At 39.0% G+C, this 14,128-nt stretch overlaps 1 protein-coding gene across 1 annotated transcript in view; it reads right to left on the minus strand.

Annotated features, from left to right (window-relative positions):
• LOC121957836 (ubiquitin-conjugating enzyme E2 E2-like) overlaps nucleotides 1-12,205 on the minus strand; it is a 70,864-nt gene extending 58,659 nt beyond the window's left edge. The window contains exons 1-2 of the mRNA XM_042506623.2: nucleotides 12,048-12,205; nucleotides 5,787-5,984 (exon numbers count right to left, since the gene is read on the minus strand). Coding sequence (XP_042362557.1) covers nucleotides 5,787-5,977 — 191 coding nt within the window. The 5' untranslated portion in view covers nucleotides 5,978-5,984; nucleotides 12,048-12,205. The remainder of the gene's footprint in view (nucleotides 1-5,786; nucleotides 5,985-12,047) is intronic.
• Nucleotides 12,206-14,128: the final 1,923 nt, after the last annotated feature.

The following is a 14,128-nucleotide window of genomic DNA, read 5'->3' on the forward strand; positions in this document are numbered from 1 at the left end:
AATGTGGAAGTATTTTAGTCTCAAAGAACTTGTCAGAAATCAGTTTTGACACAAGCTTTGGGAAAAAACAACATTAACATATCGCATCTTCCCGACCTCCACACTGTGGAGTGAAAGTGAAATGTGAAAGTGCTTTGAGAAGGAGCTAATTAAACCCAGCTGGAATTACTTGCAAGCTTAATATTTTAATCACAGCACCTAAAAAGTGAAATCTATTGAAAACTACTGAGAGCACGTTATTAAAGCTTGAGCCAATCCTAAACTGTAGGGTTTCAATTTCATTCTATAAATGTTGTTTTTATCTTTTAGACACAATCTCACCCATTCTGGGGCTTTCACGATCTTCATCAGTAGATAAAATTTGCCCAGTTCCCATTGAATTGTCGATGTTCCCTTTTTTTTTAGGGCATTTTGAGTACTTCTAGTCTATTTTTGGCTTTCTTAAAAGGGGAACTACACCCATTTTCAAAAGTTATACATCTTATTACTAGGATCTAAGACAGTCCAAAAATAGTAGTAAAAATGAACACTTCTCCCAAATCCAAAAACATGAGTGCTAAAACTCAAATTTGAGATGTCATAGGGTAGTGACAATGAATAGAGCTCATCTGGAATAGAAAGAGAAAACAAATATTCAGTGAGTCCATAAACAGGCACCTACATTAGACCTTGTCTAAGGAACAGTTCAAGACTTTATACTTATTGACACCACAAGTCTGTGTCGTCTGGTTTTGAGAGATGTTCACAAATATAGATTGAATGCTCCTTGGCCATGAAAATAACATTGGAAATTCTAATTTTAGGTGGTGTTCCCCTTTAAGCATGGTTTATGCTCACTGTAGTGTCCCAAGTGTGAAGTTCATGCACCAGAAAATGAAGTCATCACCCTCTGTACCTCGAGCGCGAAGACTCTGAAAGTTCTCATGGTACTTGGTTGTGCTGATGCGCACCTCTGAACTTTTGTGATTAGTTGGCCACTGTGCACACTCTGCTTTTTAGCTCATCATGGTAGTTTGGCGGAGAGGTTTCGCCCGCAAAGACATCCCTATGATTCTTCACTCAGACAAAAGAATGGTCAAATTGTCTTAAACTCTTGGAAAGAAGTATACCCTCCACAAATTCATGTAAAGAGTGGCAAGCTGGGGGAAACAAAGGAATATAAAATATTTTCAACACGGAGGTAAGCGACGGTAATGTAAAATGTAACGTTTGGCAGTATGGAGATGTTTACTACTGTTGTCGGGCAGCCTACTTTTCTGATAACACTCGTTGACTTCTTGCTTATCCACAGAATTTTTGTTCACATGCTCAGTGGCATTTACCTTTACGGTCATTGTACAGGTAAATGCAAAAAGGAAAATCAAGTTGCACTTCCTGAGCAAGTTGCATCAAACAACTCATTGAGAGCACGACAGCTTCCGTGCACGCTCGTGGCTTGCACACTATCTACAGGGGCCAATCATGTCCATCTCCTTGTAATCATGAGATATGATCAAAAGCCCCAGAACAGATACAAAACACTGTGGTGAAATTGTTGCTGTTTCACAGAATTTATCTAAACATTTAGATTTATAACATGGTTATTCTGTCCAAGTAATGCACATTTTCAGAGTTTTGAGGACCCACTAACAGGAGATTGGTAATTCAATTACGACAACGATATCTTCAGAGCGCCTTTAATGTTAAGATACAATTCTCTTTTAAAGATAAACTTTGGCCTTAGAGATTAAATCTAATATTTATTGCTGCCAAACTGGTTTGTCTGGGGACGGCGTAGAGTTAGGTTGAAGCTTGATCATCAGATCTGGCTGAGCTGTTGGTGTCAGCAGGAATGCTGTCCCAATTACAAAGGGTACACAAAGTGTAAAGTGTGGACTTCAGATTTCAACTTGCCAAGTTCGAACTCCAGAGGAGGCAAGCTCCAACACCGGATATTCTGTGTTGACAAATAAAAAGATTTGATTTCTTTTTCCAGTCCCCTTGCATCTTGTTTTCACATGCTTCCCTGCTATGACTCAAAACGTTCAAGAATGCCATAAAATAACAAACAAAAGTAATTGACTATTCTTATTGATCATGCTGTCTGTTCACTCAGCTGTTTGTTAGCCAGGACATAAAAATAATTTGCTATTGCGAGGGAGCGGGAGAAGAAAGACAAGCAGTCGATGTTGACATGATACATTGTTTCAGCATCGACACGGCAGTGAATGGATTTGCGATAGTCACACTGCAAAGCAACGTGAGGCTCATTTACATTACACCACAACTGCTTTAGAGAGAAGTCCCTCATCAAACATCTTCAAATTCTACTTAACTATACACTGAAGAGAAAATCTACTGTAAATTATCAGTACTGCATACTGTATACATAAATAATCTGCAGAGTGGAGGTTAGGAGTAATGACAGCTGTACTGACAGGCTAAACAGCAGCTTATTTCTGTAAATCAAGCATAACCTGAAGACAAACAGTTTAAAAAAAATACTTACAGTTACTTAAGGAGTAAAAGCGTTTTCCAAATCACATAATAAATATTAAAAGAAAATGACTCACTTAAGGATATAAGGCCAGCTAAAGGAATGTAGGTTCAAAGATGTCAATTACAACACGTCCTCTTAAAAGTGCTCCTGTAATGGAGAGAACATCATAGGTTGGTTGATGATACACAACATAACTAAGAGTATCCAGAGGGGGATTTCCTTTAAACTCTCCTCTGTGAGGAAATGACTGCACACGACTCACTCGGGGACGGAGGGGAAAAAAAGACATATATTTGCAAAGGAGCCTGTAATACAATCTCCACGGTTATGGAGTCATTCTGAGCTTGAGTGCGTGCTGTGTAATTTTATCTGCAGTATTTCCTGAGGTGGCACATTTTGACGGCTGAAGCTGGGGACCTGTTAGGGAGAATGGTGCAATGAACAAGGCCGGGGAATCCAAAGGGGAAAAGCACTGATTATACTGTGAGTTCCTCGTGCTCGTGCATGGCCTCTTTAAGCAAACACTTGCTTTCTCTAATGTTCCACAGCTCATTGCATTTGATAATCCCTCGGGTCACTGCAAGCACTAAACTATTACATTCTGCATGCCTTGACAAATGCAAATAAGTCAATATCATCTGAGTCTAGTTTTTATGATGGAAAACGCCAGCTTTGGCTTGTGTGTGGAGCAGCCGGTGATTTATTACAGGAAGTAGCACTGAAAAGCAACTAAATAACACTGTGCCTGTCAACCTTCCTATAAAGTGGTAACCCTCGAGGTCCTTAATTTTTATGTTGTAGCCATCTCTGGCGATAAGAAGTCATTGCTGTATTTATTTCTAACAGTCTGCTGGGGCCACAGCAGTCTTTTCCCAGGACATATCGAGTGCACGGTGGTTGCAAGTGCAAATGTAGAGGCTTTCATTAAAGTAGTCCTACAGATCCCAGGGAGTTAAGAAACAGAAGCCCCTTTCCCACCAAACAAAAACCCATTAAAACCCACTAATATCTGGCTTTTATCTCTAATGGGAAAGGTTACAACTGGCATTCATTCTTGGGACAAATGACTCTGCAGTCACAGGTTGGCTTCATTTAACATCTTACACATTGTATATATTGTATATATTCTTACTGTTATTCTTGCTTATGTATATCTTTATTGTTCATTTTTGTAGCTTTGCACATATATTTATATTTTTTAACTTACATTCTAGTTTTATATATTGCATTGTAGCAAAAGGCACAGTTTTATATTTTACACACTGTACACATTCAGAATATTATATCCTTATATTTACATTTTTGCACACTTACATACTCAGCATACAATACATACTTTATTTTTAAATATCTACATACTGTGCTAACTGTTTACTCTTACTGTATTTCTATTTTTACATTTGTATCTTTATATACTTGTTCTGGTACTTATTTCTAATAGCGATAATTCTCTCTGCTGGCATCAGAGTGATAGTAACAAACCACAATTTTCTCCCAGGGATCAATAAAGTATTCTGATTTTGATTCCACTCCAACACCCGAGTGAACGCTGATTATTATTGTGTCTCTACGATGACCACCTTCAATTAGTTTATTACTACTTTTTGAAGCATACCCAGGTCCTCAGGGTCAAATCGCACAGCAAAACTTCAACCCAATTCTGTATTTTTCTGACACTCACAGCCAGCTAGGGTTTAAATTTCTCTCTCAAATTCTTTTTTTTTATTTCTGTCTCTTTACATGTGAACAACTGAGTGTAACATTATGAATGTCTTCTGGCAGAGACAGTCTAAAAAAGTCTTTTTCCCATATTTAAATATCACATCACCCAATGTCATTCTGACAGCTGGCTTTTCACTCTGTGTGCCCAGCTGTAAGAACATATGTAAACACTTTTAATTTCAGCAGTGATTAGACAACACATTGTAGGAACTACTTTTTTTCTAGTACAACCCAGCCGTTAACCCACGTGTTCAGTTAGCAACCGAGAGCATAAGTACATCACCAAGCCTCCGGCAACACCTATGCCACACAGAAACATAAATAAATACTGCATACTGCTGTAGCACTTAATGGGCACCTGCAGTACATGTTGCCATGCCCCTTTGGTTGCACTAAAGTGGCTCCACCCACTCTTTAAGGTTGGATTACAATACGCTCCACATGCTCGTATGATTTGAAATAGAGACGCTGAATTGTGTGCTTTTATTTTGGCAACGCTGCTTCTAGCACTGCAAGCAGGCTTGTTCATCTACCACCTATTGTCACCACAGCTGCCAATAAGTGTCACATTGTGGAGAATAACAACATCTCTCTAAACAGCTCTGGTATCAGCATCAACACACGAGCTGAACTGGCTGAGCTGCCTGCCAAGCTTATTGCCCAATCAGATAAAAACCGCTGCTATATCCCGTGCCTTCACCCTGACGTGTCCAACGCCAACCTGCCATGAACTGAATCAGTGCTGTGTTACATCAGGAAACTGGGCAAAAATGCCAGGGTTGTGTTTAAAGTAAAACAATTAAGGCACTGATTCTCACTGAATGAAGTTATGTGTTTTATACCAACAGTGCATGTTGTGTTTAAGCAGCCTTTAAAAGGACAGTTCACCCCAAAATCAAACATTAAAACATCACAAACACATATTTTTCCTCTTATCTGTAATGCTATTTAGCAGTTTTGATTGTTTTTGTGAGTTGTTGGAGATATCTGCCTTAAAGATTTTCTGCCGTCTCTCCAGTATAATGGAAATATATGGCAATTGTCTTGTGGTGCTCAAAGCTAAAAAAATAAAAAACACATTTGAAAAATTTCTTTTCAGAAATCATGGCCCTGTAAGTTAAGATAATCCACAGACTTTGTTATGAGTGGTTTCATGTAGGAACTATTTTCTCTCAACCGATTTACACTCACCAACCACATCACCCGTTTCCAGTCCTAAATACAGAAATATTTATTTTATTTTGATATTAGACAGGATTAGTCCATCCGCACATCTGAGAAGCTGTGACCATAAAATAATGATTTATTACATTTAAATTGCTTATTTACTTTTGTGCAACTAATCAGCTAATCACTTCAGCGCTGACCGAGCCTCGGCAACAGAAAATCACAGCCTGCGCTGCTCTGACTGACAGACGATCTCTGGAAAAACCAGATCACAACACAGCAGTGAGTACCTAGCACCAAAGATGGAGAATAAAATCAACAACAGAAGTGAGCAACAGACGACCACTTGAACGGCTGAACAGAGCCATCAGGGCAGCACAGCACACTAAGTGTAAGAGAGGCAGTGCAGCAGATCTACCTCTTGGCGCTGGTGGAGAGCTTGGCAGCGGTCTTGCTGGAGATTTTGGCCTCCTTCTTCTTGGGCTGGGTCTGGTCCCGCTGCTCGGGGCCCGGCTGCTCCGGTGGAGCCGCCTCCCTCTGCTCGGCATCCGAGCTTCCCCCACTGGTGTTGGGGCTGTCGTCCGGCCTCGGCTGCACCTCACTGGACATGCTGACACTGCGCACACACACATGAAGTGTTATGCATACCACATACACGACAGCAAAGTCATCCTGCTGGTGAAGACTGCATGAAATGGTTAAAAGGCCCGCAAAAGCCTACTAAGTGGACCTTTTAAATGGAGTTTGAATGGTTGCGCAAAGCTCCAAATTCCAAGGCAAAGAACTGGCTTCCATGTTTCATTTATAAATGGTTCTTCCCAGTAACATCCTCATCTTGTTTTGTCTGACAAACTGTCCAAACCACAGGAGATATCCAGACAACAAACACAGAAAGGAAGCAAATCCTCACATTTAAGAAGCTGGCAAGAGAGTTTTGGCACGAGCCGTAATGTCCCTTCTTGGACCGCAGCCACAGACCTGTACTGAGTGTCATTTTTCATCTCTTTCTCCTCATTTCCTGTCATCTCTTTACCGTCTGCTCTCAAAAACAGAGGCAAAGCACCTCCCAAAAACACTTCATCAGTTGTCAGTAGCTATTGAAGAATTTTCTGTCCATTATTTTCATTTACATCAGGAGATGTTAAACATACGGCTGCTGGCCAGAACCAGCCCACCAAAGGCTCCAATTCGGCCCACTGGATGACTTTGCACACCAAATATTGATGCTCTTATGAAAGCTAACGCCGGGTTCACACTGGACACGGAAACACCCAAATATGTTAATTGTCGTGCAGCCGCCCGTCAGCAGTCGCCTGGCCATTTACACCAGGAGCACATTTCTCCGCGCTGGTAAGCAGCAATTTTCCTTCTCTGCTCCTTTCTAATTACATGGAGAGCCCCTTTCCCCGTCTCTCTGTCCCTGCTTGCTTGGGCGTCTTTGACTGCGTATCTGTGTCTGTGTGTGAGTGTGTGTGTCTGCTCGTCTCTCTCCCTCTCTACTTAGACACAATTGACAAGCATTTCAGAAGCACTAGATGCATATTTTATTACTTATCATGATCAGGGCATTTGTATAGTATCTAATGTAGCATTTATATCGTTCATAATAGAATATTTAGCGAGAGATTCGCTCACGTGATGCCACCATTACCCCACAGGAGAGGAAATGTATAAGTGCACGTGGAAAAACTAAGACATATTGTTGACATTGCAGTAATTTTTCCAAAGACACCTCAGGCTGTTCATCATGTATTTGTAAATGGATAAATGTTTTCAGAATGTACTTCTTTACACTACAAGAAAGGGAAACATAAGGAGTTGTTTTTATTTATAATTTATTATGCAGTGGTTTTACTGGTTAATCCCACTTGAGATTAGATTGAGCTATATGTGGCCTATGAACTAAAAAGAGTTTGAAACTCCTAGTTTAAATTATTACCAACTGCATTTGGGAAAATCTGCCGTCAGGACTCAAAAGAAATACTGAATCAGACTTGCATGTTGGGTTATGGTTAGGTTAGAAAATGCATTCATTAGATTTAGAGCTGAACTAACGATTACTGTCATTAAGAATGAAACTGTTGCTAATTTTCTTGATTAACTGATTTGCTCTAGAAAGTGTCATAAAATTGTAAAAATTGTAGTCAAGTGACGTCTTCGGTTTGTCTGACTAACAAAGACATTCAATTTAAATGAGGGGTGTCAAAGTCATTTTTATTAATGGACCAGAAACAGCGCATTTTGATCTCATGTGGGCCGGGCCTGTGAAACCATTGCATAATAACCTATAACACAAGTGTTTGCGGACTTTGGTGTAAAGAAGCACATTCTGCAAACAATTATCCTTTTACAAAACAGATGCCCAAGATGTCTTAAGAAAATAAGTGAAATTTACACATTATCTCAACATTTTTCTACATTTAGTGAGTCAACTACGTACATCTGCTTATATTTTTACTCCTGTGTAGTCATGCTGGCATCACCACAACAAACTGAAGTGGAAGCTAGTGAGGACGCAGCTCAATTATCTCCTGCTTTACAAGGCATTTACAAATTTTGACAATGATTTAGTAATACGGTGATATATATTATTATATAATATTTTGCTCAGTGTTTAATATCTTTAAATGTGGCCATAATCATTGTTTGGTCAGGATGGAAAATCCTCTAAAAGCAGCATTCTGTAGGAAGAAGTCTACTCACTGTTTAACTTGCCCCAGAAACCTGGCACTTTTTAGCCTTCACAAGTGCATCAATATTAGTGCGCAAAGTCATCCAGTGGGCCGGATTTGACCCTTTGGCGGGCTGGTTCTGGCACTAAAGCCATAAGTTTGACACCCTGCATTAATATTTTGTTTGTGGGAATGCCCCAAGCGAGCGCCAGAGAGTCTAGGAGAAGGTTGTTGAACGTGAGCCAGATAATTGGTAAAGACATTAACTCTGCAGAATACATTAATTGTAATAGGGATGTGAACAAAGGAATTCACAGCCCCTCTCACACTGAAAAGACTGACTTATATCTTTTATTTTTCCTTTTGGGAAAGCAATTGTGTTCATTTATAAGTTAGATATTTCGAAGCTCAAATAAAAATATAATTTAAAACAACAAAGATTGTTAAAGAAAAATTGTATCCTTATAGCTAATTATGCTTCCTGATGTGCAATTTGTGTGTTTTCTCAGGGAGTTTCCATTTTTCATCCTTTTTGATCATTTACGCAGTATCTATAAATATAATTCACACTGTGGTGATGCTTGTTCATAAATTCAGTGAAGATCATGCCGACCGCATGTTTTTTTTGTTCACTTTTATTCAAAAAGTTGCACTAATTTAAACAAAAGTCCAGCTTTACCCCAATTATAAATCTACTTTTATTTCAAAGAAAACCTTTTTCACAACTTCCCACTTTTTGCAGATATTTCACACTGATTTTTTTGATACATTAATCCATTATAAAAAAAATAATGGCTTATTGCATCACTACTGAGGTCGTTCCACCTCGTGAGAGGTTATTCTGTAACCCTCTACAGAGCTACATTTGGAGCCACAGAGGGTACAAAGTTTAATACAGACCACAGATCTTTCACCACTCTTCCTCAGAATCAGTCGAGTTGAACGCCCGCTGGTCCCAAGACTTGAGTCTCGATAATAAACGACACCTACAAGGTCATGTTCGCTAAATCCAATTCCTCCATCACTCTGAGTGTGTGTGTGTTTGTGTGTGTGCGTGTGTGTATGTGTGCGTGCGAACGTCAAGGTGAATGCCTCTATTTGCATTCCCCTGGTCCGGTATGAAAAATGTATGATACAGACGAATGAGTGTGAGGGTATTTTTTGCTGGAAATGAATATCAAATTGGGCAGAAGTAAGGACAGATTGCTCAATAAACATGACAGTGGCTTTGGCAAGCTGACGCGGCTTCTGACATTTGACAAACAGCCACTGCACACAGCCTATCTGATGTAATTAACTGCATTTGATGGTGAGCCGATATGGGAGATAATTGGGGGATTATATGGGTTAGGATGATATAGAGGGGCATTGTTTCAAAGGTCATAACATGTACATGCTCTGGTGGATGGAGTCCTCTCAGGGGATGGTGTTATTAAGTCGAAAATTGTGTGTTTCCAGTTATGCATGCAGTAAAAGTTGCAGACAGAACAGTGGGCTACATCTTTAGTGCAATGTTTTTCCTCTTCAGGTGTGAAACCGTCAAAACACCTCATCCATAACCATACACTATAAAAAATAAAATAGCAGCTTTAACTTGAAAAAGTTTGTTGCCCGGACTGCCTTGAAATTTTAAGATTACTGAATTTGAGATTACAAGGTTTACAATGTGTTAATTCAGAGGTTCCCTACGCCAAATATGCATAAATCAAAAGAGCGGTGGGAATCAGATTTGAACACGTCCGTAGATGAAGCCCTGTGAGAAGATGTGTGTCAAAAAAGTGTTTATGCAGCCATTAATTCAAAATTCGGAATCATTCTCTGCGCCAGCTCTATCTCACTTCTCAGAAGTTGCATAAATATCTAAAAGGCGTTTCATATGTGACACAGCAGAAGGCACTTTTTTGCATGCTACTTGGATATGTGAGAAAGTGCAGCATACTTGGAAATATGTAATAACTTGTCTTCTATTATAAGCGTCTCCAAGTTATGTTGGTAAAGTCACTGGTCTAAATTTCAGTAGCAACCCCGTTTTTTACATTCGTCAGGATTGCATTTTCTGTTGCAAGAAAATGTTTAGCTCTAACATGGAAATCAGACTGCCCTCTAACTTTGTCAAAATGATTCTCAGAAATGAATACATGTATACCTTTTAAGTAAATAAAATACATTCTGAGAAACAAATATGATCAGCTTATCAAGATATGGCAATCCTATATTGACTACATGGACTCTCTCAGTCTGACCCAGACTTGTTGTAGACGCACTAACTGTCACAGCATGCCCTGTGGATATTTACCTATGTAATGTCTCTCATGTCATGTTTTGTTAGGTCTCATTTAATTCTGCTTAGCTGACCCTGCTGACACGCTTGGCAAGGTAAATCTGTAATAGGGGGTTGGGCGGGGAATGTTTTGTCTGGTTTTGTACTGTTGCCTTGTTTCTTAAATCTGAAAATAAAAGAAATTAGTTTATTTTTACAGTGCAAGTGACGCTTGCCAAATTGTGTGTTATCAAGTCCAGTAAAAGGAAATCACACCCCAGAGACAACCCACAGTCCTTATACATTCTGTGCACAAAAAAAAAAAAAAAACATGTCAAATTCACTTCTGGCAACTACTAAAATAGGCCCATGCTTTTCAGCAGGTGTCATAAAATCTGTTTTTACTAAACATTTTCTAAATTTACGTATGTTGTAAACAAACCAGCTCTTTAAAAAGTGACATTTCAACTTGTACATGTAGTTTGCACTATTTCAGCTCACCTTTTTCAGATGGAAACTTTTCAAAATGTATGCAAAGAAATATTTTACCATTGTATAAATCCCTGGTGACACCTCATCTTGAATTTGCAAGTTCAATCTGGTGTCCTTATAAATTAAAATATACAGAAACATTGAGAGAGTTCAGAGGAGAGCTACTAAACTAATGGTGTCATATGAGGAGTGATGAAGAAAATTACCAACTCTATAGCATACAGAAGACACGCAGGTGACATGATTGAGGTGTATAAGTTTGTTCACAGAATACATATTTGGGCTGAGCCTGTTATCCACTTTAGGAATAATTGATATATGATATGATATGATATGATATGATATGATATGATATGATATGATATGATATGATATGATTAAAATGATTTCCACTAAGGTGTGCCTCTGAAAAGTGAAAAAACTTGTTCACACTTCCTGCAGTAAAAGCACTGAATGAGCTTCCAGAGGATGTATTTTGTACTCTTTCTTTTAACTCTTTTTAAAAATATTTGGATACAATCGGGTCAACAAAGGATATTTTGAATCCTTTTAAGGCTGATTTGTGACTGTTTTTATATTATAGTGTGTATTTTGTAATATAGTTTTGGTGTAAGGTTTTGTTGTAGTTATTGGACCTGGTGTGTATGTCCTGTACCAGAAAAACCTCCATCAAATTTCATTAAATGTAATGACTACCTGGCGATCTATTACAGAAGTTTGTTTTTCATTTGGTGCAATGGGTGTACACCGAATCAAACAGCGGCTGTTAACCGTGTTTTAAAACGTGTTTGAAGGCATTCATGTGGACTTTAAATACACTATTAAAGAAGACTGCCTTAAAAATGAGTGATATTTAAACGGAGTTCGGCGAGACGTGCTCTCCATTAAGCACCACGCAGAAAAAGCACGTAACGCTATCGGGCTAATGTTCAGGAGCCCCCCCGCCCCCGAGCACTCACCCACCCCCCCGGTTTATTGGCTATCTGCGAGGAGTTAACATCAAGACAGCCTCGTTATTACACATCTCGGTACAGCTAAAACAAGATAAAGCTCGACAGCACACTTATCCGACACCGTATCTAGCATCAGAGCTCCCGCTGACCGCTGCCAAATCTGCTCCAGCACAAAAGACAGAATGGATGCCCCCTCTCTTCCCCAACCGCCACCGCCGCCCCCTCCCTCCACAAGATAACGTAATAAACCTCTGTTGTCTTTGTGGAGTTCAGTCTTTTACAGAAAAACACGGGCTGCTCACCTTTATACGCAGGCTGGACGCACGGCTGCGGGGGAAATGTGTTATTATGTCCGCTGTATATTCCGTAATCCGTATCGCTGGTTGTCCGCTGCTCTCCGGCCGCTGCTGTGACTGACTGCGAGAGAATGTGCCAACCGCCACTGTCACGTCATCTGTAATTACACAAAGCGTTTCCGGTTTGGGCTGGCAAAATAAAGGTATGAATGAGCACGCGCTCTTGTTTTTTTTTTTTTTTTTTTTTGTTTTTTTGTTTTTTGTTTGTTTTTGCGTGCGTGAGATGATACATTTATAAATAAAGTCAGACTGAATTAAAGACAAAAACTATTTTATATAAGAGGTTATTTCTTATTTCTTATTTCTGCCTCACTATTCTGCATATAGGCCTAAGCTGTATGTTTACACAACTGCACAATGCAACAAAAAATCATTTTCATGGCTTAATTGTTCTATTCTTAATGACATCTTATTGTAATATATTGCTTATAATGTAATCTATATATGTAGGTCTCCGGCTTCCTCCCACAGTCCAAAGACATGCAGCTCAGGTTGATTGGTGACTCTAAATTGCCCTTAGGTGTGACTGTGAGCGTGTATGGTTGTCTGTCTATATGTGTCGGCCCCGCCCTATCCAGGGTGTACCCCACCTTCCGCCCGATGACAGCTGGGATTGGCTCCAGCCCCCCTGCGACCCTTATGAGGACTAGCGGTTTCAGAAAATGACTCACTGACTATAATCTATATCGCTTTCGATTGCCATTTTTGAAATGTCTTTTGCAGTCATGTCTAAAGTCTGGCCAAATGTGGCCCTCAGACCATGGGAGTGTTCAGACTTTTTTCTACTCGGGGGGAACTGACTTATGAAGGAGTGGCATCAAATGCAAGCACTGCTTCAGGTACAGGCATTGGCATAGCCAACCATATCATTTATCACCTTGACAGCACACGGGACAGAAGATTTCTTGTAGACATCTCTATTTGTAGACTACCAGCAGTGAGTAGATTTTTCTACAAGAAATGTTTTGTCCTATGTGCTGACAAGGTGATAAATGATACAGGGACTCATACCTGGGGTACTGGGTGGTGCAGAGACTTGGGTGGTGTGGAGACTGGTGGAGATTTTGCTGCAGGTTTTTATATGGCATGATAATTCCATGTGGATATTTATTTATGGTAAATTATACTTGCTTGAATGTGTATCACAGAGATCCTTTTTTTTTTTACATGGAATATATTGTTGTCATTTGTTATTTTTATTCTTTTTCATTTTCTATTTTTATGTTTTTGTCTAAAAACAACCAACAAAAGGTATATGAAAACAACAAAGAGATGCAAGACATTATAAAATGATGCAAAATCAACATAAATTTTGAGTTTCTTGCTCTGATGTAGGAGAGTGGTGGGGCCTTTGGCATATCTGTGCCTCAGGGCCCACTCTCTCTTAATGTGCTCATGCCAGTAGCATATGTTGGCTATTTTTGAACAATGTGGAACAATGATTAATTACTGACAGTCAGTTTTCAACTTTCAATAGAAATTTTTAACATTATACTGCTGTTCTGCTCCATATGGTCAGGTTGTTTCAGTTGTTGCTCTTGGAGAGAAAAGACTTTTAATCTGGACTAAAAAAGTGTCAAACCTTGGCTTGCTTTGCCTTTTTGATGCTCCCGAAATCAAAAATGACTCACATTTAAGAAAAATCTGTGTAAATGACTACATAAACGATTTCATTTTCAAATCATTTGGCTGCAAAACAACATATTATCCAATACACCATAGTAACCTACTGCTCTGTTTCACTGTCCCTTTAAAACCTAAACACATTGGTTTTTTTTTTTTTTTTTTTCAAAAACAAGGAAAGAAGGTATTGAGCAACTAAAAAAGAAATGCAGTAAAGTACTATTAATAAAAAGTTACAAAAACATTCACAATTTTTTAAAAGGTAAAAGAACAAAAATAGCAGATGACCCGAAAAAGCTATATATATATATATATATATATATATAGTTATTATCAATTTTTTAATAATAATATAGCTATTAGGCCTATTATTACTATTGCTATTATTGGCTTCATTTTTCTTG

This window comes from Plectropomus leopardus, chromosome 17, assembly GCF_026936395.1.
Source record: "Plectropomus leopardus strain MGB_pleo_1.0 chromosome 17, ASM2693639v1, whole genome shotgun sequence".
Taxonomy (NCBI): Eukaryota; Metazoa; Chordata; class Actinopteri; order Perciformes; family Serranidae; genus Plectropomus; species Plectropomus leopardus.